Consider the following 22,713-nt stretch of genomic DNA (forward strand, 5'->3'; position numbering starts at 1 on the left):
TTGTGACTTTAGTTATGAAAAGTGTTTCAAAAATAATTTTTATGGCAAAATTAACGTCAGACATATTGTTTATAGTGTTTGGTTAGAAAATAGAATACTTTCAAATTTCGTACAAATGGGATCATCATGAAAGTGTGAAAAATCTTTTCTCGGCTACTTCTGCTATTAAATTAAAGAATATTTAGTTGCCAAAGTTGAAACATATTTTGGTCTCGAACTTTACGCCGCTTGAAAGGCTTGAAAAATCGAACAAATATTATTTTTAACTGGCTTAATAAAATACGCAACTACCACCGTTCGGAAAAATTCGTCTTACTCCCGTAAGACTCTTTATTCGTTCTTGATTACGGCTTTGTTTTGGTTATTATCGAGCTCAATACGCCCAAGCTTTCACGAAGTATGCAATGGAATCCCCCTTTCAGGGGGATGGACATCGAATGCACACATAAATCAAGTTTTATACAAACTTTTCGATAATTATTTATAAAGTTTCCTAAAGATTTTTCAAGGGAACATTTTAAAAGTTGGTCAATGGAAGCAGAAAATGGACAGATTTGAAGCAATTTTTATGCAACAGCTTTTATTTGTAAATATCTGAAGGGATTCAGAGCAATTTCTAGTCAAATCAAAATAATTTGAGTTTTTTCAATGAAACTAGATGATGAAAAACATAAATTTCAAGAACCATATGCCTCTCTTTTATATGTGTCACTGAAAATGTAAATGACTTAAAGAGTCTCTTAGTCTCTTTTACATTGGCGTCCATAAATAAGAGCTTGAATTTTCATTAATATTCAAGTTCTGAAGGTGTGTTAGCCAAATTGATCACAGCATATATCATCTGTAGCTATTGTCGATGAAACAATATAAAAATAAAAATAGTCGCAATGTTGCTGAGATGTCATCGCTTCTATGCTCTGAATTTCTTAAATAATTCATGGAAATTATGTGTATATTGACCAATAATCAATTTAGTTCTACATTCGGTTAAAACTCGGTTTATCTATTCATCTCATGAAAATTGACCGAAATTGACAATAATAATTACAAAATTCAATAATGTTTTCAAATTTATTTTATGCATATACAAGATCAATAAAGAAATTTTCCCATAATTTATCCTCTTTACAATAAAATCTCACCACAAAAACGACCGACCATTCACAACATTTTGTGACGTCAATGTTCAATTCATCAAAATATATTCCTCAAGGCTCGCTAACGTTGACGTAAATGAGTGCGTTTTTGTTAATTTCAAATTTGGAAAAATTACATTGCTGTTAAATGTGAAATAGTACGTTCATTGTTGTACATTCTAGTGCTTAGTTCGCATTACCCGCATATTGACAAGTCCTGGTATTTCCATTTCCACTCGAAATTATTTTATGCCGATAAAATAAAAAATAAAAAACAGAAACAAATGTTTGGGTGAAAATATCGTGGAAAATTCTTGATGCATTGTTTAATCAAAGTCTCGATGTCCACAGAAATCACGACGAACTTGAAAACTGTTTACCTTTTGTTCTATTCCGTTAAGCAATCTTAAAAAACGCTATGTTTTGATGAACAACGAAAAACACCGACATTTTTTTTGCAAACCGCGTACTACGGTGATGAAAATTATGATGCGCAACTCTATTGTAAAATGCATATATTGTGGGCGAATTTCCATTTTCATTAAATCCCAATTGAAATGTTGTTCTCGAAATTACTCGAGAAATATTTGAAATTTTACTAAAAACGAATCAGAGCAGAGATATTGAAACGGTGAATTTTGCCCCCTAAAAAGTTAGGCAGAGACATAAACACACGCACAGAGTGAGTGTGTGTTCGACCAACAGCGTTATATTACTACTTGGATGCGTACAATTGCCTTGTACTGAGAGCGTTGTTATGAGAGAATGAACGATTTTTTTGTTGTTGTTGTTTGTTTTGAAGCAAAGAGCACATCCATCGTGTTGGCATGCAAGTGGGTACCACAACGTTGATTGGATAAAGTTTTTGAATTTGTTGATGCGAATAAATAGAGCGATGAAACAAACGAATACCAAAGCGGTGCCATATAAGAAATTCAGTATTTCTGCCTGTTGCTTGCCACATTTTAATGAAAATACACCATATAATCAACGATGGATTCGAATGCATACTCAATTATGATATGGTTGATATCTACCGTCATTTTATCAATTTTTCGCTCATTGTACATATACAAGGACATTCGTGAATATTGAAATGATTTCAAATTTTCCAGCAAATTCGAGAGAAATAACACGAAGAGATTTTTGGCGTTAAAAATTGGGAACACGCACGATGTGCAGCCTACTTATTAGCATACAAACCGAAATTACCGCATAACAAACACCTTATTTTCGATGTTATAGATTTGGTTCGAATGAGATTTTCCCCAATTTGCTCTATCTTCTTCAACATCTCTCTCTCTCTCTCTCTCCCCAAAATTTTGCTCTTCCTTCAAAATTGAATATCAAAAATGTGCTGGTTGTTGTTGAATATCGAATACATGAAGATATTTCAAACGTTGGAAGCTTGGAAATTTGAAATCGGTGAGTAAAAAGAATTGTTGTGTGCTATGCCAAAGCTGTTACATACAAAATTTCATCCACTGAAATTCAGTGTTGCACGCGCACCAAAACACCAACACACATAGAAAAGTGCCATACTTACGGCATATGAAATTGTATTTGAGTATGGATAAAATACAGTTTCTTCGTTTGGCTCGTGTCTGTTTCTCTCGCCTTCTCTCTCTCTCTCTCTCTCTCTCTCTTTCTCGCTCTCTCTCTGTATTACTCTTATTGGCATTTACATGTACATGGATGTAAATGTGCTCCTTTTATGACGTCTATAGCTGTTGGCCGTATATGTGGTGTGTGTATGGTTGGCCCGTACACTCTTCGTCTTAAACGAACAACTCGAATCAATCGGTCGCTTCGAAGCACACACATTATACAATCCAATGAACACACACATCACATTGGCGAGGTGAAACACATACAAATTAGATGGCAAATGTGAGAAAAAGAGAGAGAGAGAGGGGCTGGTTAGCTGTGGCAGGCAAACAACACATAGTGTATGGCAGCTGAGTTTGTTACAGTTAACGATATATACACATAGCGCACAATAATCATTCGCATATGTGTATCGCGCGCGTTCAGTTGTGCTCTCTCACACACTCTTCACATTGTGTGTTATGTATATATCTTACGGTGTAAGTTTGACGGTAGCACTCTAGAAAAATCGTTTATCGCATTCACGATTTTCCGACTCGATCGTTTAGTTGATTTTGTACTGTTGCCGTTGTCGAACAACAACAATTCGATTTTAAGTTGTTTTGGTTTTCAAAGAGAAAAAAAGCAAAAAACACACATTTTTTATTTTGTTAAGGAAAGCAACACACATCACACAGTCGAACAACGTGAATAGAGTTGAAGTGTGTATGTGCGCGCTTCACATGGTGTTTTTTAAATTTGCATTTTTAAGAGTTTACGAAACGAACGGAATTCACGGTGTGTATACAAATATTAATTTGCCAAAATAACCGAATTAAAAACACACATTTTTTTAAATCGCTTAATTTTTAAGTTTTATTTGTAACGTTTATCGTTTATATCGATAGAGTATAACACACCATTTGAATTTTCAATTATTTTTTTCGTTTCGTATTGTGTTTTGACTTATGTTGTTTTTTTTCTCCTTCATATTTAAGCCGAGGCATTTTGGATTGTGATCATAAGTTTTCTTTTAATTCGAAAATTGTTGTTGTGAGGTGTACGAAATAGAAACACAATCATTCTGATTAGCTCTGTGTTTCTTCTTGTTTGAATGACGTCAAATTTCAGTTACAGTGAATAAACATAAGCGAGAAATAATAAAGAAAACGAGATTTATTTTGATTGTTGTTTTGATTTTTCAATTATACGATTCGATTCATTCGGCCGACGTCAATTGAAAAAAAGTCAGTAGCATACGAAAATTTTTCTTAATCAATCCCATCGAATGATTTATAGTTGTTAATCCTTTAAATTATAATTCCATTTATTTTTATCCGGTTTCTGGCAGAAGTGATTATTGTTTGCGTGCATGTGTGTGAACTTTGTGCAAAGGAACAAACCGACCAATAAAAAAAACCGAATGAACACTTCCCAATTGATACAGGAGACATTTTTAGTGTAGTTTTTAAACGGTGAACTTAAAGAATAACAAAAATAACAAAACATTGAAAGAAGAAAACCAACAAAAGAATTTGTGATAAACACTCTCATTCAAAGTCAATCATTGTTGTCACTGCATCGATTTTCCGTGTGCGGAGTGTTTCATCTTTTTCAATTATTACACGTGCAAGACATTCGGATTTTCAACGGTTTAGGTAAGGTTCAAAAAAACATTTTTTTTTATTCGCATACACACACACACACACACACATGCCGTGTGTTGTTGTTGCTATTTCTCAAGCGTGCCAATTTTCGACAATTCATTAATTGGATCGAATGCATGCATGCAGAGTTTGCTCATCTGTGTAAACAAAGAGCAACACACTCTCTTTCAATATTTCTCCTTTCTCTCGTTCTCTTTCTCTTTCTCTCGATCTCGTTTCATTATTGCCAATTTGCATATTGAATTTTATTTTTAATATTCAAATATATTTTAACCCGATAAAATGTTACAAAATTGTTTCTTTAATTTTTTCCATTTTGATTTAAAAGCGAATTTTATTTACACCATTTTGTTCCAAAAATAAGACGAACACCTGAAATGGAAAGTAAAAACGAGAAATGGGTGAGAAAAAAGAAGAGAACAAAGCAATGGAAGAAAAATGAGAGAAAAGAAAGATGTACAAATCGACGGAGACAGAGAGAGAGTTGGAGAATCATGAGGAGAATACAAATAATTTTTTTGGTGCTGAATGCTCCCCATATAGTAAAAGATTCACAAATCGTGTATTGATGATCATTTATTGTACACGCAATTCAATGTGAATTGATAATAATCATCTAGTAAATATTTAATAAATGCCGACATCGTCACAAAATACGAATTCCTTTGCCCGTTCTTGCTTCCTATCACACGCGTTCGCTTACTTTATCACGCAAACCAACGAGAGAACCCAGTCAAAATGACCCGAGATGATAGTATCCGACACACAGAACCAAGACAATAAAAATTTGTGTGTACTGAAAAATTCAAAACGATCAATGATAATGGACGACCTTTTATCGATGCCATCACACATTTTCGGGTTTCTTTTTTCTTCTTTTCTCAAATTTGACGTTGTCCCTTTATCATTGTGGATTTAGTGTCGTTCGGGGTAGTTTTCCTTGTCTGTCATTTCACTCTTCGATCATATTTCGATTCGATTCGATTGAAGCCATACATAACAAATCGAAAAAAAGTCAAGCATTGAAATTGTCTTCTACTGCTTTATTCCACACATTATATGTTTTGTCATTGTCAAGGACTTTAAACCTTTTTACCAATTTGTGTACGCTTATTGACTCCACTTAAGAATTCTCATTATATTGATAGTACGGAGATTTTCACTCATCCCCTTCATTTTCTTTTCACTTTAACGAGCAAGAGCAATTGCGAATGGAAGAAAGTGAGCAAAGTAAAAGACGATAGAGTAGAGAAATAAATAGTTTCTTTCGATGTTTTGAGTTCATTTAAAGATGATAAGAATAAGAAAAATAAAAAAAATGGCACGAGGTGCCTTTAGCACAGTGAACTCACTGTCTCTCTATGTTTCACTAATCAGTGGAGGATGAAAAATTTCTCAATGAAAATTCACATTCCTTTCTCTCTCTCTCTCTCTCTCTCTCTCTCTCTCTCTCTCTCTCTTTCTCTTTCTAAAAACGGTTTACGAGATGACTGAAGAACCGTTGCCGATAAAATTATTGACGAGAATGGAAAGGATGACAATGTGACAATAGATATTTTAATCACACTTGTCTACTGATAAAAAATGCGCATAATAGACAAAGATTTGAATGGTGATGTCGGCGTCGCCTCTAGTGCGGGTGGGCTGTCATCAGCCAAACAATGACGAATATGTCTAATGCCAATTTATGCCCAATAAATCTCGGTATATGATCGAAAACGTGTATAATATATGAAATTATGAGTCTGTTGTCACTACTAGTTACTTGATTATTTGGTTGTCATGTTAAAGTTATCATTTAACCGGAATTTTCCGCTGGCAAAACAACGAACCAACAAATCTCGATCCATGTGCTGTTGCATGGCAACTGTTTAAGCGCACATCTCCAATTCAAAAGAAGAAACGTAGAATGAAAGGGAGATAGATGAAGAAATTGAGCAAGCGAACGCAAGAAAGAATGAGAGAAAACAGAAGAAAAACAAGGCAGATAAATCTCATAAACAAGTATATATGAAAAAATCAAAAGAAAAATACAGAGAGAAAAAACGAGAACATGAGAAAGTATTTGAAAAGCAAAAAAAAGATGAAGAAAAAGTCTTATAAAAGCTGTGCACGTTGGAAATGAACTCACGAGAAAAAAAAAGTGAATGAAAAGAATACGAAGAAGAAGGAAGATAAAGCTCTCAACACGTGTAGCTGTAAAAGCGTTTTTCACCAAAAAATAAGAAACAATGGTCGAAACCAACATAAAAGATCCATTTTTTCTTCTCTTCTTCTTCACCATCTTGTTCTTCTTCATATCGAATTTTCTATGTTTATGCGATGTTATTTGCTTTTAGGCCAATTTTCTACAAATTTTCTGTATTTGGCTGCACATTCTGCATACATCTCTTTTTTTCTTTCTTTCCGTCTGTCTGTCTCTTTTGCGCTCGCAATTTCTTCCGTTCTCGTTCAAATTTGCTGTGTCCTTCTTTTGTTCCTTTTAGTAAAGCGCGGGCGATGTACGCCCGTGAGTCAATTACAAAGCAACGCTTTTGTTACTTACTTGCCACACATCATTTCTCTGCTCATCATATTCATGATGTATATGCCATGGAACTAATAACACATGCGAGGATATTTCATGCTCTGTGCCATCACGAGCGGTGCGCATTTCATCCCATTTCATTTGAATTATTTTGAATAGTCGGTTTTCCGTTCTGCACAGGGTTTTCCTCATTTCGATTGCATATATAATTGAGACGAACAGCATTTTCATGTGCAATCTAAAAGAAAGAATAATAAAATAACGAATCTAACAGAATGAATAAATAAATAAGTTACAGGAAATGTTGTTTACTGTTTTTTTTTTCTCTATCTCTCACTTTCTCTACCACTTTCGTTCCATGCCCCTTTCCATTTGTACATTTATCGAACCGTCTTTCACATTACTTGACTCACGTGTTAAGTCATTCACAATTCGCCTAATCGAAAATGATGTACAAAGCATGATGATCGAAGGACAATTTAAAAGACAGTTTTGCCGCTGTAATCGAACCATTAACTTTGCTCTCGTTTTCCACACCATCCGAATAATGTTAAATGAATAATGTTGAAGGAGGGGGAGGCCAAATGGTGCGGTAATGGAATGTGAACTGTGAACTGTGTAATTCAGTCCTTTACCGAATCGATCTTCATCTCTAAAAATGTTATCATATGCTCCATCAATCGAATGGTTAATTGATGAGATGGCAAAATTGTGATTGATTTTCGCCTTTATTGCTGCCGATGCTAATGAACGAAAACATATTGAAAACCACTCAACATTGTTATAAAATTCGGATAAATCTAAAAAAAGTCAACAATAACATTTTGAATCACGGTTTTCAAGTTTAGGGCGATTATGAGGTACACACGCCCGATTTTCATCTCATGATACACATTAATTCAATAGGCGAAATACAAAAAAATAGCTAACTAATTGAACAATGAGTTCACCTTAATTTTCTTCGAAAACAACGACAGAAAATAAGAAATTTTTCGATTTCATCGAAATGGTTAAGCAAATGAATTTCGATTTTGGATCAATTTCAGGCAGTGCTTTGTATATTCTTATTTGCTTTAATTGCAAATGGTTCAGTTTCATTCACTTGCATTGTAAACCGTTAATTTTCTGGGTGTCTGTCTGTATTTCGTTTGTTCGTTGTTGATTTATTTTTGTGTAAAAATGAGCAAAACAGCAACAACAAAAAAACGGTAAGGAGAGCATGATTTTAATCTGATGATAATTATTATGAGATTTTCCATGAGAAGGTTTTTTGCAATCCATCCCCAATGGCATGTTGCAACATCCAATATCATCCGCCGTATGGTCTATTGTTGAATCTACACAGTTTTTTTTTTCATCCGTCTTTCTTTTTCCATCGTTTTGTGGTCGACAATGAAAAATAAAATCAATAAATATATCTACTGTAATATCAAATTCAACATCTTTGTTACTCGCTTCGAAACAGAAGCATCAACAAAAACAAAAAAAAAATCTCTTTCTATAAACTCTCCTTTACTCTCGATACGTCGAACAAGACATTTGATACAACCACACCACCTTTACAATACATAGATGTGTATGCGTCAAATTTCATCATCATCATACTTAATTAATTCGTCCGCAATATTACATCGATATAAATGCATGCATCAAGTAGAAATCCTTAAATCGAAAATTTAGTCAATCATTTTGGGTTCATTGAAAATTTTCCAAATCGCAACCATCGTTCGCTCGGTTTTACATTTTCAATCGCAATACAAGCAAAACGCGTATATAATGAACACAATACATTGCGTACTCTTTGGAAAAATCGCTCTTTCGCATGGAAGTTCAATCAGTGACCTGTGCGTTTGATACTACCTAATAATTTTTAATTAATTTAAGCTCAATTCATCCGCATGGTGCTTTTTCCGACAATTTTTTTCATTCTTCTTCTTCTTCGATGCTATTGCAACTGTGTGTTCCAGAACAGGTCTATTCAATATCGAACTATTGTTGGTCTTGCTGCTCGTGTCGTTGTTGTCGTCAGTGGCGTTGTCACACAGCGTTGCTGTGCCGTGTCCTTTGGTTGTTATTGCTGCTGGTGGTTGTAATGGTGGTGTTTTTGTTCGTTCATTCGTGGCTTTTATAAATTCTTTATGCGAATTTATTCATTACAGACGCATACCAACAAGTTATTGAAGCTTCAATAAATTCATTATCAAATTTATAAAGTGAAACGAAAACTCTCATTCTCATACTCGTTGTCTCTTTGGTTTTTATGTCATGTGCACATGTAGTTTTTGTGTCTCAGCGATTTTCATCATCGACGCATCCGCTATTTTGCCTGAATGATTCCGAATTTTCTCTTTCATATCTCTATCTCTGTCTCGTCCACTTTCGAACTCCAACCCTGCATATTCGATTACATATTATGTTGAAAAAAAAAAAAACAGATGCGTTCTAATCACTTGAACGCATGTATATTCAATTGATGATCGAAAGAGTTTCGTTTTTTTTACCCTATCCATCCACTTAACGTCTCTCTGTTACTCTTGCGTGCCATTCATGTCAAACGGATATATGCCCCATATGATGATGTCTCCATTATGCATATCATTGTGTGCATAGTTCTCGTCAATATTACCGTAATGACAATGAAACGATGTTACAAAAAAAAGGGTTGACACATTTTGTATGTTCGGCGAAACTAAACAACACCAGGTACTCATGTGCCCGTATATAAATGCCGATCAACTAATTTCCACGTCATTAAACTTAATTACTTTATACAATCAGTGCTTTTAAAAACAGAGTCTCTTGGTGTAGCTTTCTCTCTCTCTCACACACACACATTGCAGATACCATATTCTGCAGGCATGTGATAACAGCAAATGAAGACAAAAAAATGTAAATGGCATTTGATGGACGTGCGTACCGCGGTGCTCTCTCCACCTCGTCAGTTTGCCTTTTTTGTTTAGTGTGTTGGTTTTTTAATTTTTAGCAGAATCCATGTGAATTTCGCCGTTGAATAAATATCCAATGGATTGACCAAATGGGGTTGAAAAGAATTTTCACTTGAACGCAACAATTTGCTACTGATCAAAGAATTTACGATACTTATTTTGCAATGGAATCGTCTATGTGTCCATTTTTTTCATTTCATTTTTTCACTCTCTCCCTCTCCAATTTCATATTTGTCAAAACCAACGATAAATATGTCTTTAATTGATATTGGTCGTTCGATGCAATTCATTGCCATTTTACAATCATATTTACACTCTAAATCGAATAATTTGTTATCATTGCAGTGCTTATGACTTTTGATTTACAAAACATAAAAATTCTTTTAATCAGAAGAAATGAAAGCGAGTAAATAAAACATGAACAAACCGTATCGGTTATTTTCACAACAAAAATGATTAACAATGTTCTGAGCATTCAAAAGTCGCATAAACGGTCACAAAAAAGTGTCGCAGATTACGGCTCAGTTTAATCTAAATGCGTGCTTCGTATGCAAATCAGAAAATGTGTGTTGTCTGGCTGTGGTGATTCCATGTAATGTTTGGCAGACGTGATATGTCATATCGCATTTGAATATGACACAGCATAAACATTTCAATATCAATTCGTAGCCAACTTCAATTTCGCGATAGAGATTTTTTTTCGAAAAAAAAATTGAATTGAAAAAAATATAAACGTTCATCTACACTGCCCTCTCATATCTCTCTCTTTCTCTTTTTTTATCTCATACACACTCTTGTATATTTTATGCGTTAACCCAGTCAAGATTGTTGGTTAATTTTCATTTTTAAGATTTGATTACTATTTCACATAAAAAAACGGCAATCGTCTCAAGAATCAATTAAATAATTAACAATTTGGGTTGTAAATAGTAGTTTCATCGTGCTTGGGTTAAATACAACGAATAATTATTGGCTGCGTACATTTCTGTAGTACCATCCACTATGAGAGAAAGAGGGAGACTGATGATAATGTGTGAGTGTGTAATTTGCGATTTGATTTGCGAATTGGGGGTTTACGTTAAAAAAAAAAGTGTTTGTATTGAATGTGTCTTATTATTCGACAACACCTACAGATGCAAGCGTACACTTCACAGATCGTGTAAAAATGCGTGTTGTCATCGTCAAAATAAAAACCAACGAAAAAAATTGTGTGTATGCAGCCAATTACAGACTGTTTCGTTTTCCTGTCAAAAAGGTCACTTTAGACGTGTCGTGTGCATTTGAGCAATAACAGCGGAAAAGTTTTTTTCTTTCTTTGTCTCGTCTTGCAAGTAATTCACTTCATTTAACTTGTTTAGTCGTTTGCGCTCTCTGTACGCGCTGCTGGTTTGCTATTGTGCTCTGCAAATATTATTTTTTTTTTAATTTCCATCGAAGTAAGTACCGAAAGAGAATAAATTTCCTTGTTTTGTTTCTTTTAAAATCTGATTAGAAATAGTGCTTTGCAAATTTAAACGAATGGTGAAGAAAAAACAAAATCGAACAAAAAAAAACTCACAGCCACACACACAAACAGACATACAATAAGTGAACGAGCTAAAACAACAATAGAAAGAATGCATTACGTTGAAAGGTGCGCAAAAGCAAATTAATTGGTTGATTGAAATTTTTGTACATCGATCGATTGACTGCGAAAGCTGTCAACTCGTTTATTGTCATTGTTCAACTATGAAATTTCCAAGAAAAACTCAAAAAAATCTCCAAATTGAGAGTTGCCTGGCAATATTATTATATATATTGGTGATAATGCGTTTCAGAAAACAAATTTAACAATAACCACGTTGCATTCGTTTCAATTGTGTCGGGGGGTGTGTGTGTGTGTGTGCGCGTGTGTGTGTGTGTGTGTGTGTTTGTGTTGTGTAATATATTTTAAATTGCCCGGATTTTTCATGTCTTTCATCGAACACGTGCTATTTTCTCACGTTCTGAATCCCCCAATAACGACCTAACGAAAAGAAAATGAAACACGACAACCACACATCACTTTAAGTTGAAAATGTGTTTGCCCCATCGCGCGCAATTGCTCTAACCTTCGCAATGATAATTTTCCAAAGTCTTTGTTATCAACAATACTTTCATATTTCAATATGAAAATTGGAAAAAGAAGCACCTCTCTCTCTCTCTCTCTTTCTCGCTCACGGGTTTGTATGTGTTTATATTTTGTTCCATCGAATTGCGATGTATAGACAATAGAAAAATAAAACTTACCGCAACCAAACAAAAGTTTTTTTTCTTCTTTCATTTAAATCGAAGGAAAATGTGTGTTGACAATCCACCAGTTAAGCACGTGGTCTCACAATTCAAAGAAAAGGACACATATTCATGCGAGCAAAAGACACATTTTTATCTATTGTGATTGTGTAGATTTCGAAGGGCTGTTAAATTTTTTTACTTCCGAATCCAATCGGAAACAAATCATTCTCGTTCGCTCAATCATTCCGTATCAGATCCGTTGGAATGTGTGTCACGCAAAACAACCGTGAATATCGATTAATGACCGAAGCGAAGAAAAAAATCATTTAGTATCATTACTCACATACAATGGCAGTGACAGTGAAACCATTTTTTTTTTCAAATGAAGAAGGAACAAAAAAGACACAACAAATAAATAATCTATATCAGCATTTGATGCGACCACAATCGTATCACATTTATTCTTTTAGACTAATTAAAACCACGTCCGAATTTTATTTTCATTCATTCGGCGCTTCGTTGTTGGGGTAATTTTTTAATGTGGAACGTCTGTTACGTCCGCTCGATTTAATCAACCATATCAATGAATAAAACCCAAAAGCGGACATCATTTTCTTCACCATCATTCAAATTATAATAAATAGTTTTGATTTGTAAATGCTATTTTTAATCCAGATATACCATTTCAAATTATATATCGTTGAATTCTCTTATACTCTCTCCATTTTATTGAGATTTTTTTTTTCTCTCTAATTATAGGCAAATGAAAAATAAATTGAAGCGATACTGATACATGTACAAAATAGTTTAAAAGTGCACGTAATCAAACACTCTATTGTTCAAATTGGTTTATAATTTTTCGGGCGTTTAAATAGGCAGTTTTGTTTGTTTTAAAAAGCTTATAAGAACACCGATTTCGATATAAAAAAAAGGAAGCGAAAACCATCAAATATGTCAATTGAAATGCAAAAGAGTCCTTTAACCGATTTATTGACCGAAAATGGTTTAATTGTAATCGATGGTGGAATGGGAAGTGAGCTTGAAGTGCGAGGATGTACGCTAAATGATAAATTATGGTCGGCAAAAGTGCTTGTTGAAAATCCCGACTTAATCTATCAAGTGCATTTGGATTATTTTCGTGTTGGTGCCGATCTAGCGATAACTTCCAGCTATCAAGCGTCAGTGGATGGTTTTGCACGGCGTGGCATTGATAAAACACAAGCATTGGCATTGATTTCAAAGAGTGTTACATTGGCAAAGCAAGCGCGTACCGATTATTTAAATGAAATAAAATGTTCAAAAAAATTATTGATTGCCGGTTCGGTTGGTCCATATGCCACACTCTTGGCCGATGGTTCTGAATACCGTGGCGACTATCAAGTGTCACACACCGAATATGCTGCATTTCATCGGCCACGTGTACAGGCATTGGTTGATGCGGACATTGATTTTTTATGCTTTGAAACGATACCAACGATATCGGAGGTCGAATCACAATTACTACTCTTAGCCGAATTTCCAACGATGACCGCATATTTTTCATTTAGTTTACGTGATTCGGAGCATATATGCGATGGTACACCATTATCAACTGTTGTCAAAATGGTAAATGCACAGCCACAAGTTGTGGCGATTGGAGTGAATTGCATTGCATTGGAAAATGTAAGCGCAGCACTGACCACACTCAAATTTTTAACCGATAAACCATTGTTGGTTTATCCAAATTCCGGTGAGAAATACGATCCAGTTACAAAAACTTGGCTTAGCAAAACCAATACACAGTCATTGGTCGATTATATTGATGAATGGATTGCATTGGGTGCTAAAATGATTGGCGGATGTTGCCGAACGGGCCCACAGGATATCGCACAAATTGCCGATAAATTGAAGATTGAAAGCAATTGAGGCAACACCAAACCAATTTACATAGCTACAGAGTGACAGCCAATTTTCAAGTGGCCAATTGATTGCACGTAAACACATCCACTTGTTTGAAAACAGAGCATATACTGAGCATAGATATATATCCGGGATATTTTGTGAGTATCCGATATTTATCGCAGCCAGACATTATAATGGAGTGAAAACAATAGAAGTGATTGTTATAGGTCTAAGTATAAAACCATTTACATTACTAAAATCACTATAACAATAACTTCTATTGTTTTTACTCTATTTCAAAGTCTGGCTCCAATGAATATCGGATACTGACAAAATATCCAGGATATATATCTATGCTTAGTATATGCTCTGTTTGAAAACCTTTATGTTGCCGTTCATTCATTTTTAAAACGCAATTTTTCTACATATAAATGTTTATTTTTTGGTCTTGTTTTCGCAGCGTCTCGCACAACGCTCTCTCTCTCTCTCTAATTTAATGTATAACATTTTTCTACACTCAATTTCTATTCACAACAACAACAACAACAACGGCAACAACAAAATCCCGAAAAAACTTATCAATCTAAGACAGAAATACAAGCAAGATTCTTTTAAAAACAAATATACACATCACATATAAATACGACGTAAATATTAAAATATCAAAGCTATAATTGTACATTGAGCTAAAAATACATATATATATTTTATACATTCAGTTTACGCTAATATAGCAAAGACTTTTTGTTTCAATAAAGTAAGTCCGTAAGCTTTTTTCCTCTATCTTTCTCTCTCTCTCTTCTTCTTCTTCCTTGTTCATTTTCTTTCGCTTCTTTGTACCCCTTTTTTGTTAAGTAGACAATGGTTTGGAAATCGCATGGAATGTGCTATATTAATATTCCGTGACACATGTCTTTAGGGTGCTCTCTCTTTCTACCAAAGTCCAATGAAAAAACTGAACGCAGCAAAGCACTGAATCAAAAGTGAAAGAACACCCAAGCATAGCCGATTGAAAGCACATAAATCTAATTGTTGTGTGATGGCAGTATGACGTGGAGAACACTGGGGAGCGTTTGATGTGTGTGTTTGTTGGTTGGTTGGAAAATGACGGTGTGTTGTTTGGGTCCGCGAATAGATTTAGAAATAGGTTTCCATATACATGAATTATGGAAATATGAAATTCATTTGTTTCTATACTTATATAGCGCAATTGCTGTTATTTCCATATGAATACGTATATTTTTACATTTCTTTTCACTGTTATGATACTTCAGTGGCACGCGGAGAGAACCGCACATACACATACATTCAATTACATTTAATTTACATGTTGTTGTTATATGGACTCATAAAATGTAATGAATGACCACCATCGGCGATACGAGTATGACATTTTGAATATGTGTTGTTGTGGCCGTGTATTCACACTGCCCCTACGGTTGCTTGATTTTTTTGCGCTCTGTTATTTGACCGAGGCTATTTGACATATTCATACACACTGTGTGTCTTATAATCATCCATAACAATCATAAACTATTAACCAAGTGAATACCGTTGAAATGCTTCGCAAAGTTCTCCTTTTTTATTTTTTGATCGTCAGACGCAGTCGCAAGCCCACAAAAGAAAAGAATAAAAGAAATTGGCAAACAAACAACTAAAACTAAAGCCAAACTACCCTTTCAAAGTGTTCCATGCATAAGGAAGCAGTTATTGTGTTGTTTAACGTTCATTGTGTATCCAATGATTTGGTTTAACATTGAAAAAATGACAATTTTTTTTGTTTCATTCTTCCGCATTTCGGTCTTTATTGTTTGTTATTTTTCTTTCTCATGTCGTGTGTGCGTGTCTTCTTCTTTTTCTTTGGTGTTTTTTTGTGCTGTGCCATACGTAGTCGCATTTAAAATGCGATATTGGCTTTACGACTTCTTCATTATTTGTCAACAAAGCGATTTGCTTTCGAACTCTCGCACGGCTGCCAATCAGTCATTCCGCCAGCTAACATGCTCGCTCGCGCACTTCTCTCTCCCTCTCCCACTCTTTCTCTCTTATACACATTGTCTCCTTCCACTTTTGTTTCCCATTGTTTTCGGTATGTGAGTCGCTTTGACCTTGCCCTTGATGCGATTCCACGATTAGTGGCTTGTATTGGCTGATGAACTAGTGATTAGTGAACGAATGAATAAACGAACAACGAACAAAATAAAATTTATAGAATTCCAAATTATGCAAATGCGGTTTTTGGGTTTCAGTTTCATTTCAGTTGTGTCTCTTTCTCTTCACACTCTGTGTATGTACTTCACGATATCTGATATGTCGAGCACACACACATGGCCATTCGATTTATCGGTCATTTCGTTTAGTAATAATTTGTGTCTAATTTGAAAAAAAAAATGGATCTATATTATATGACGTTTTTATATTACGAATGAAGACTGGTTGTTATTGTTATTCATCTTTTTCATTCGTTTGTCTCGTTACGTGCCATTAAACCAGTTCAACCAACGGCAATACTTCGATTATCATGCACTCACATGCACATAAAAATTACATTGTGATGTATCTCGTCGATTGACGTCACCAAACCACATTCACACATCATTATCATTACAATCAGACAGCACAGACACAGCGAGAGAAAAAAAATAACCAAAGCACTGACACTTTTAAACAAATAAATCTATTGTATGTATTTCCATAATTTGCTGCTTAAATTCGATGCAAAAAGAACGAAATCGAAAAAAAAAGAACTCAAATTGACATTACCATTTCAGCATTGTGACGTTGTATGTGTCTATTTGGATGAAATTGATCTAAATATTTCGTCTTCATAAATCTTTGATTGGATTGTTTTGCGCCGTTGGTTTTTAGACCTACCGATGATGGTTCTATTTCTATTTCGTGTATATTTGATAATTAATGCGGTGAGTTGGTGAGAACCAGCTTTTTTACTTCTTCAATGATAAAAGCAAAATAAGACGATTTTTTTTTCGGACACTAATCTATTCTACGAATTTTGAGAGAAACCGATATATAATCGTCGTGTACGAGGAAAAACCAACCAAACATGTTGCCGAAAGAAGCAATGAAATTAGAAATAATGCCGCTTAAAATATATTGTGGGGCATATTTATACACATTTTGACGGGACGTTCAGTTTTGACCAAATGCAGAAAATTTATCGCGGTTATACACTGGGTTGCTGCAAAACACGTATCACTAGCGCCCTCACTGTATTGCATATTGAAGTAACTCAATAGTACGTGTGTGAAATGTGAAGATTTTTTCTCGCACGAACTAGATGGCGCTAATAACTAAGTGTCTTTGCAGCAATGGTGTGCGGTTATACGAACCGTATTTTGGCTTCCGTGCTTAGAAATGTCAATTTTAATCAGATGTGTTACATAGAACAAAAATAGAAATGAATACAAGTGTTGCAAAACTGCACTAGGGGTTGACTGATTTACAATTATGGAAATTTGATTCGATTCAGTTCCATTTTTATTGTTTGCGACAAAACAGAAAAAAATGAATGAAGATTTTAAAACCTTCAAGTGACGAAACAAATTATTATTTTACATTTCAATTAAAACATTGATACTCTTGAATTCTAATTCAATTTTTGTCTGTTTATTTGAGAAATCGTATTTTCAAAAAAAAAAAATCTCAACACTTAGAACCGACTGAAAAAAGGCAAATCTTACAAAAATAGCACATTGTGTTTTTTTTTTTGGATAGAATTGGACGTGGTTTTTTTAAATAACAACAAAAAATGTTTCGGTCATATTGTTGGACGAAAATAATATAAATTTTCCCGATTGTCTAATTTGCACATAAGACAAACTTTCAATTTATGAATAAAGAAAAAGTGGCTTCTAAATTTGTGCTTCGCTCTTATTCGATGGAAAAATTTAAAACGTGTAGATAAACGATAAAATGAAAATAATCGTTCATATCCATAAAAAAATAAACAAAGTCTTGCCGTCGACAAAGTGGATTTTTATGAACGAAACCCATAAAAGCAACCGCATCAAATAAATGTGACTCTGTCTAACCATTATCCCCGTGCCAAGCAATGCCATTTTATTTCTCACGGTGAATGTTTGCTTATTATCACTTTTTCTCCAGCGTTAAATATGCAAAGTGGTCAAGGGGTTTCGGGTAAGAAAGTTTCTTCAATTTCACCGAAACTGTAACTTTCTGCATGTTTCTTTTCCCTTTTCGCTTAATTTGTACATCATTTATCTGTTTGACTAACAGACAAGTCTACCATTTCAAAATGATTCATTTAAAAATTGATAAACATATTTTTGATGTGGCCAGTTCTTGTTATCTCTTTCGCATGCAATGTTTTGGTTGATATGGAATTTCAAAGCGAATTTCGTTTATTTATTTTGAACATTTTTGGACGTTATTTTGGAGAATATTGCTTAAAGTTGTTCACACAATTCCGGCAAATATGCACCATCCACGCCTCTTATGCCATTATTATTCATTTTTAATGAATGGTAGTTACACTTTGCGACCTACAGATGTACTACTATCTAGCAATAATAAGCGTTTTTCTATATAAAGTTGGTTTTGTTTTTTTCTTAGTCATTTTTTAATGATTCAAAATGTAAAAATTGATTTGCTTTTGAAAAATAAACAGAGAGAATATTGTTGGATTGATATAGACAAGTGCCTTATTATATAAATGGTTGGTTAAGCCAATGCTCTTTTTCTCACTCTCAAGACACAGACAGCCACAACGATACGTTTACCATGTTGTGCAAGAAGCAAATTTCATCAATTGCAAATTATTGGGCGGATATATCTATTTTTATTCAATATTTGCTAGAAGTTCGAATTTAAAATTAAAATCCTTTTTTTGCAAATTGAGTCTCGAATTTTCTTATCGATAAGATATGGAAAGAAATGTGAAAAACTCATCAACTTAATACCGACAATGAAGAGATAAAGAATAATAATTTCAAAATCTCGTGCTCGAAATGTTCTAAAGAAGCTTACCGAATCGAATGGAAAGAAATGACGAGCCATCTAGAAACGAAAAAATGCATTAAATTAGAGTGATTTGATTTTTTTCGATATTTATTCAATCTCTTCTTAACAATTAAAAATAATTAAAAGTTATTTAAAGGATTTGAGTACATTAAATAGAAATAATTTCAAATCAAATCAAATGTTTTTGTTGAACGGCGTGAAATCCATTTTTTTATTCATTTTTCGTCTGATTGTAAAATCAAGTTAAAGTAAAACATCTTGTGTAAATTAATACTTTCATATATTGTCTATTTTTGCCTTTTTTGATACATATTGTGATATTCCTAGTATGCGATCCGCAACGTAAGTCGAAAAAATGGTAGTTTCTTAAGTATTTATTGTTACCACATTTACATCTACTCATCTTGGCTGATTTCATTTGGATTAAAACGATAAGTACAGGGGAGAGTATAGTTTTACATTACAATAAAATACGTAATTTCTCGTTGCTTAGGTTTTTTTCGTCGGTGTGCCTAGAAATAAATAGTTTGTTGTCCAAAAAATTTCCTGGGCTAAGGATTAATTCGGATGCATTTTTCAAAAGGTCTATTACGTTGAACATATTGGGAGCTTCGGTCAGTGAATATGTCCCTCGAAGCTCTCCTTCGCGATATTTAGCAGTGGACATCTGCTTATGTGATGAGGGCTACAAGTCTTGAGTCATGTAGCTACCATTCTATGCATACTAGCGAGGCGCTCTGGGTAAATTCAAAATATAAATCGTGCCATCTTAAATGTAATATGACAGATGTTCAAACAATAATAAGAAACATCGAAACATATATATAATAAAGTCGCGATTTTTAATGTATTTAATTTTTCTGCAACTCTGTTTCTGTCACATTCTTTCTTTCACTCATGTCTTTGTCTACATGAATCTGTTTACGCTCGCCTGTGTATTATTTTTTCTTTCATTTGAATGTGCGTGGGCAGTAAAACATTTTCGTTTTGAAAATAGACACATTCTCGATGAGCGTCACATATATGCCACACTCTCAATAGAATATTCACAAATTGCTCGTCGAAAAGAGTGTCGTAACATGGGCCGAAGAGCGAGCATTTCTGAATAAGCGCTTCAGACTGGCAATGTTGTTGTTCTGCTATGTTCACCATCATCCTAATTTCTTTGGATGAATAAATGTTTGTAAAGCTTTTGTTCAGTTGCTTTTTGGTAGAACTCCGTTGATAAATCAGTTTTGCCTGTTGCCTTTAGCTTTGTTGTTTGGCTTTTTTTCTTATTTGTTGTTTGCGTACATTTTGGAGCGCATTTCTCATTTTAGCGCCAATCGCAGTGATATAAAAATGTGCTTTACTTTTATCGCGTGTAAAAGTGTGTGTATGTGCTACTCTTCTGTCGTTGTCTCTCTTTCTGATGTTCACTCGCGTAAGTTTATTATATGTGGGTGTCTATGTATATGGATAATAATTTTTATCCCCATTCATTTTGCCACTCTTTTTTCACTCTCTTTTGCTCAGTTCCTCATTTCGTTCTGGTTTTTGCTATCGACGTTGTCTTAATTGTCGTCATTTTCATTTTACGCATTAAAAACAGAATTCTACAAGCACACGCGAGCACGTGTGACTAATTCTGTTGAGCGCTCTATCGCGCCGTTATTGCCGCCCTATTTAATGGCAACTTTTTTTTGTCTCTCTGACTCTCGATGCTTTCAAACAAACTTTCTTACATGTATACTCATAGAGAGTGAAAGATCCACAAAGTACACACGTTATAACTCTTATGCACTTCTTAAGTAGCACCAGAATCATTTGCTTACTCTTTTTCTCATTCGTTCAATTGAAAAAAAAAGTATTTTCGCGAGAAAAAAACTGAAAGATAACACGCACAGGGTACCAGTTAAAAAGGAAACTTTTATCACTATTGTTTATGTGACAAAACTCATTCGGCCTGAAATGGACATCATCGTTCGGTGTTTTCTGTGTGCATCATTTACATTTCGATTCATATTCACAATTCATGCTTGTCTAGATGATTTTCATTCAGCGAAAGGAAAAAACACACATATATGCACATAAAGCAAGTCCCAATTACAGATGAACACTCTGTATTTGAGTGGGCACTCTGTATAAGATGTGACACGAAAGGAAACGTTTTTTTCTCTGCTTGTATGCCTTAGAATGAAAGCTATGAGAATGCCACTGAAGAAAAATAATAATGTCAACAAAACGATAGTACAAAAGGATATCTGGTACAATTTAGGATGGTAAAGAACTTTTTCTCTATGTGACCATTAAGCCATAGCATAAAGAAGATAGCCAAAAATTATAGAGAAAAGGAATAAAAATGCCGTAACTAAAGCAATGTGCTATCGTATATTTCGGTAGAAAGAATGATTATGCAGAAGAAAGTCAACTTAATTGGTTTGCAATTTGTCGGCTCACATAGTTTGCCACATTGTTTATATGAAAAAGAAACGACTTCGTATCACAAATGGGATATTAAGATTTTAGATCCACAAAGTCGATTATTTTTGTTTTTGGTTTATTCCGCACACGGGGCTTTGCTTTGATTCAATCGAGATGAAAAAAAGTTGAAGAAAATCGAATGGTCATTGCACACATAAAAACTGATTTATCTCATACTTGTAATTATATGTACACATGTGTGTGTTTCATTGCAACTTTAAACAAAAATACAGTTTTTCAAACAATGTTCTTTCACAATTTCATTTCTTCCAAAAAAGAAGAAGAATTCAAATCTCCTCACAGCCATCAATGATCTCTCACAAATCAAAATGTAATTGAAACTAATAAGGACATGTATCTTTTTTTACTTTCATTTCAGCTCACACATATAAAATTGCAAAGTAAATGATGGTGCTGAAACATAGGTAGATTGACCTGATCTGATTCTTCAAGTGCAACAATTCATTCAACATTCAGGAAATCAAGTGGATCCAAAGCAAAAGAAAAAAACAGGCGAAAATAAAAAGAACAATTTGAAAATAGAAAATGATTAAAAGTGATTGTACAGTCAATTATTAGCGAGAATTTTTGTTATTGTTGTTGACTTGTTGTTGCTTATCGAATAAAATTGTGTGAGTTTTTGGATTATAAAGATTGAAAAAAATACAGTCAACAACGACACAAACCAAAAAAATTGGGGAAATTGATCAAGTGCAAATTAAATGCTGAAAAACAAGTGATCAACAGGCGAAACAATCATAGATATAAAGTCACACAACACAATAATTATTGTAGTGGAGAGAAATCGTTGAAATTACTGTAAAAAAAATTTCGTTTAAATTTGCATTGAAACGATTATAAAAATGGGTAGAAAGAAAATTCAAATATCCCGAATTACGGACGAACGCAACCGACAGGTAAGCAACATGTACCCTTCATTGTTATAGTGATTTTCATTAAGTTTGAGTTATTTTGGCTTTTTGTGGGTGACAATTCAACTGAGACAATTCTGCAAATTGTCGATACCGAAATATTGAATTAAAAAAAAAAGATCAAATTGCAAGTGCACAACAATCGAAAACATGTATCGAACAAAATGCGCACTCAAAATGAAAACGAGCTACTTGCACGATAGATACTATATTAATTGATGCATTTTAAATGACACCCAAATAATGGTGTTGAACGGTGTTAGACTATCAATTTGGATAATTTAGCTGTAAGTTCCTGCAATATGATTATGATGTATTTAT

At 34.1% G+C, this 22,713-nt stretch overlaps 2 protein-coding genes across 19 annotated transcripts in view; both read left to right on the top strand.

Moving 5' to 3' along the window:
- LOC116345988 (myocyte-specific enhancer factor 2) overlaps positions 1-22,713 on the top strand; it is a 99,167-nt gene that overhangs the window by 66,322 nt on the left and 10,132 nt on the right. For 13 of the 18 annotated variants that reach the window (XM_031775854.1, XM_031775844.1, XM_031775843.1 and 10 more), the window contains one exon: positions 21,840-22,377. In XM_031775854.1, coding sequence (XP_031631714.1) covers positions 22,324-22,377 — 54 coding nt within the window. In that variant the 5' untranslated portion in view covers positions 21,840-22,323. Of the gene's footprint in view, positions 1-3,208; positions 3,224-3,290; positions 3,522-3,721; positions 3,971-4,074; positions 4,382-21,839; positions 22,378-22,713 lie in introns of those variants that run through there. The other 5 variants (XM_031775850.1, XM_031775857.1, XM_031775855.1 and 2 more) reach the window with 5 other exon arrangements.
- On the top strand, positions 11,103-14,729 carry LOC116345989 (homocysteine S-methyltransferase-like). The gene is made up of 3 exons (XM_031775860.1): positions 11,103-11,298; positions 12,875-14,088; positions 14,457-14,729. The coding sequence occupies exon 2, from the start codon at positions 13,067-13,069 to the stop codon at positions 14,018-14,020; it is 954 nt and encodes a 317-aa protein (XP_031631720.1). The 5' UTR covers positions 11,103-11,298; positions 12,875-13,066; the 3' UTR covers positions 14,021-14,088; positions 14,457-14,729.

The sequence above is a fragment of the Contarinia nasturtii genome, unplaced genomic scaffold, assembly GCF_009176525.2.
Source record: "Contarinia nasturtii isolate CC-2019 unplaced genomic scaffold, AAFC_CNas_1.1 Cnas_scaffold_1371, whole genome shotgun sequence".
Classification (NCBI taxonomy): domain Eukaryota; kingdom Metazoa; phylum Arthropoda; class Insecta; order Diptera; family Cecidomyiidae; genus Contarinia; species Contarinia nasturtii.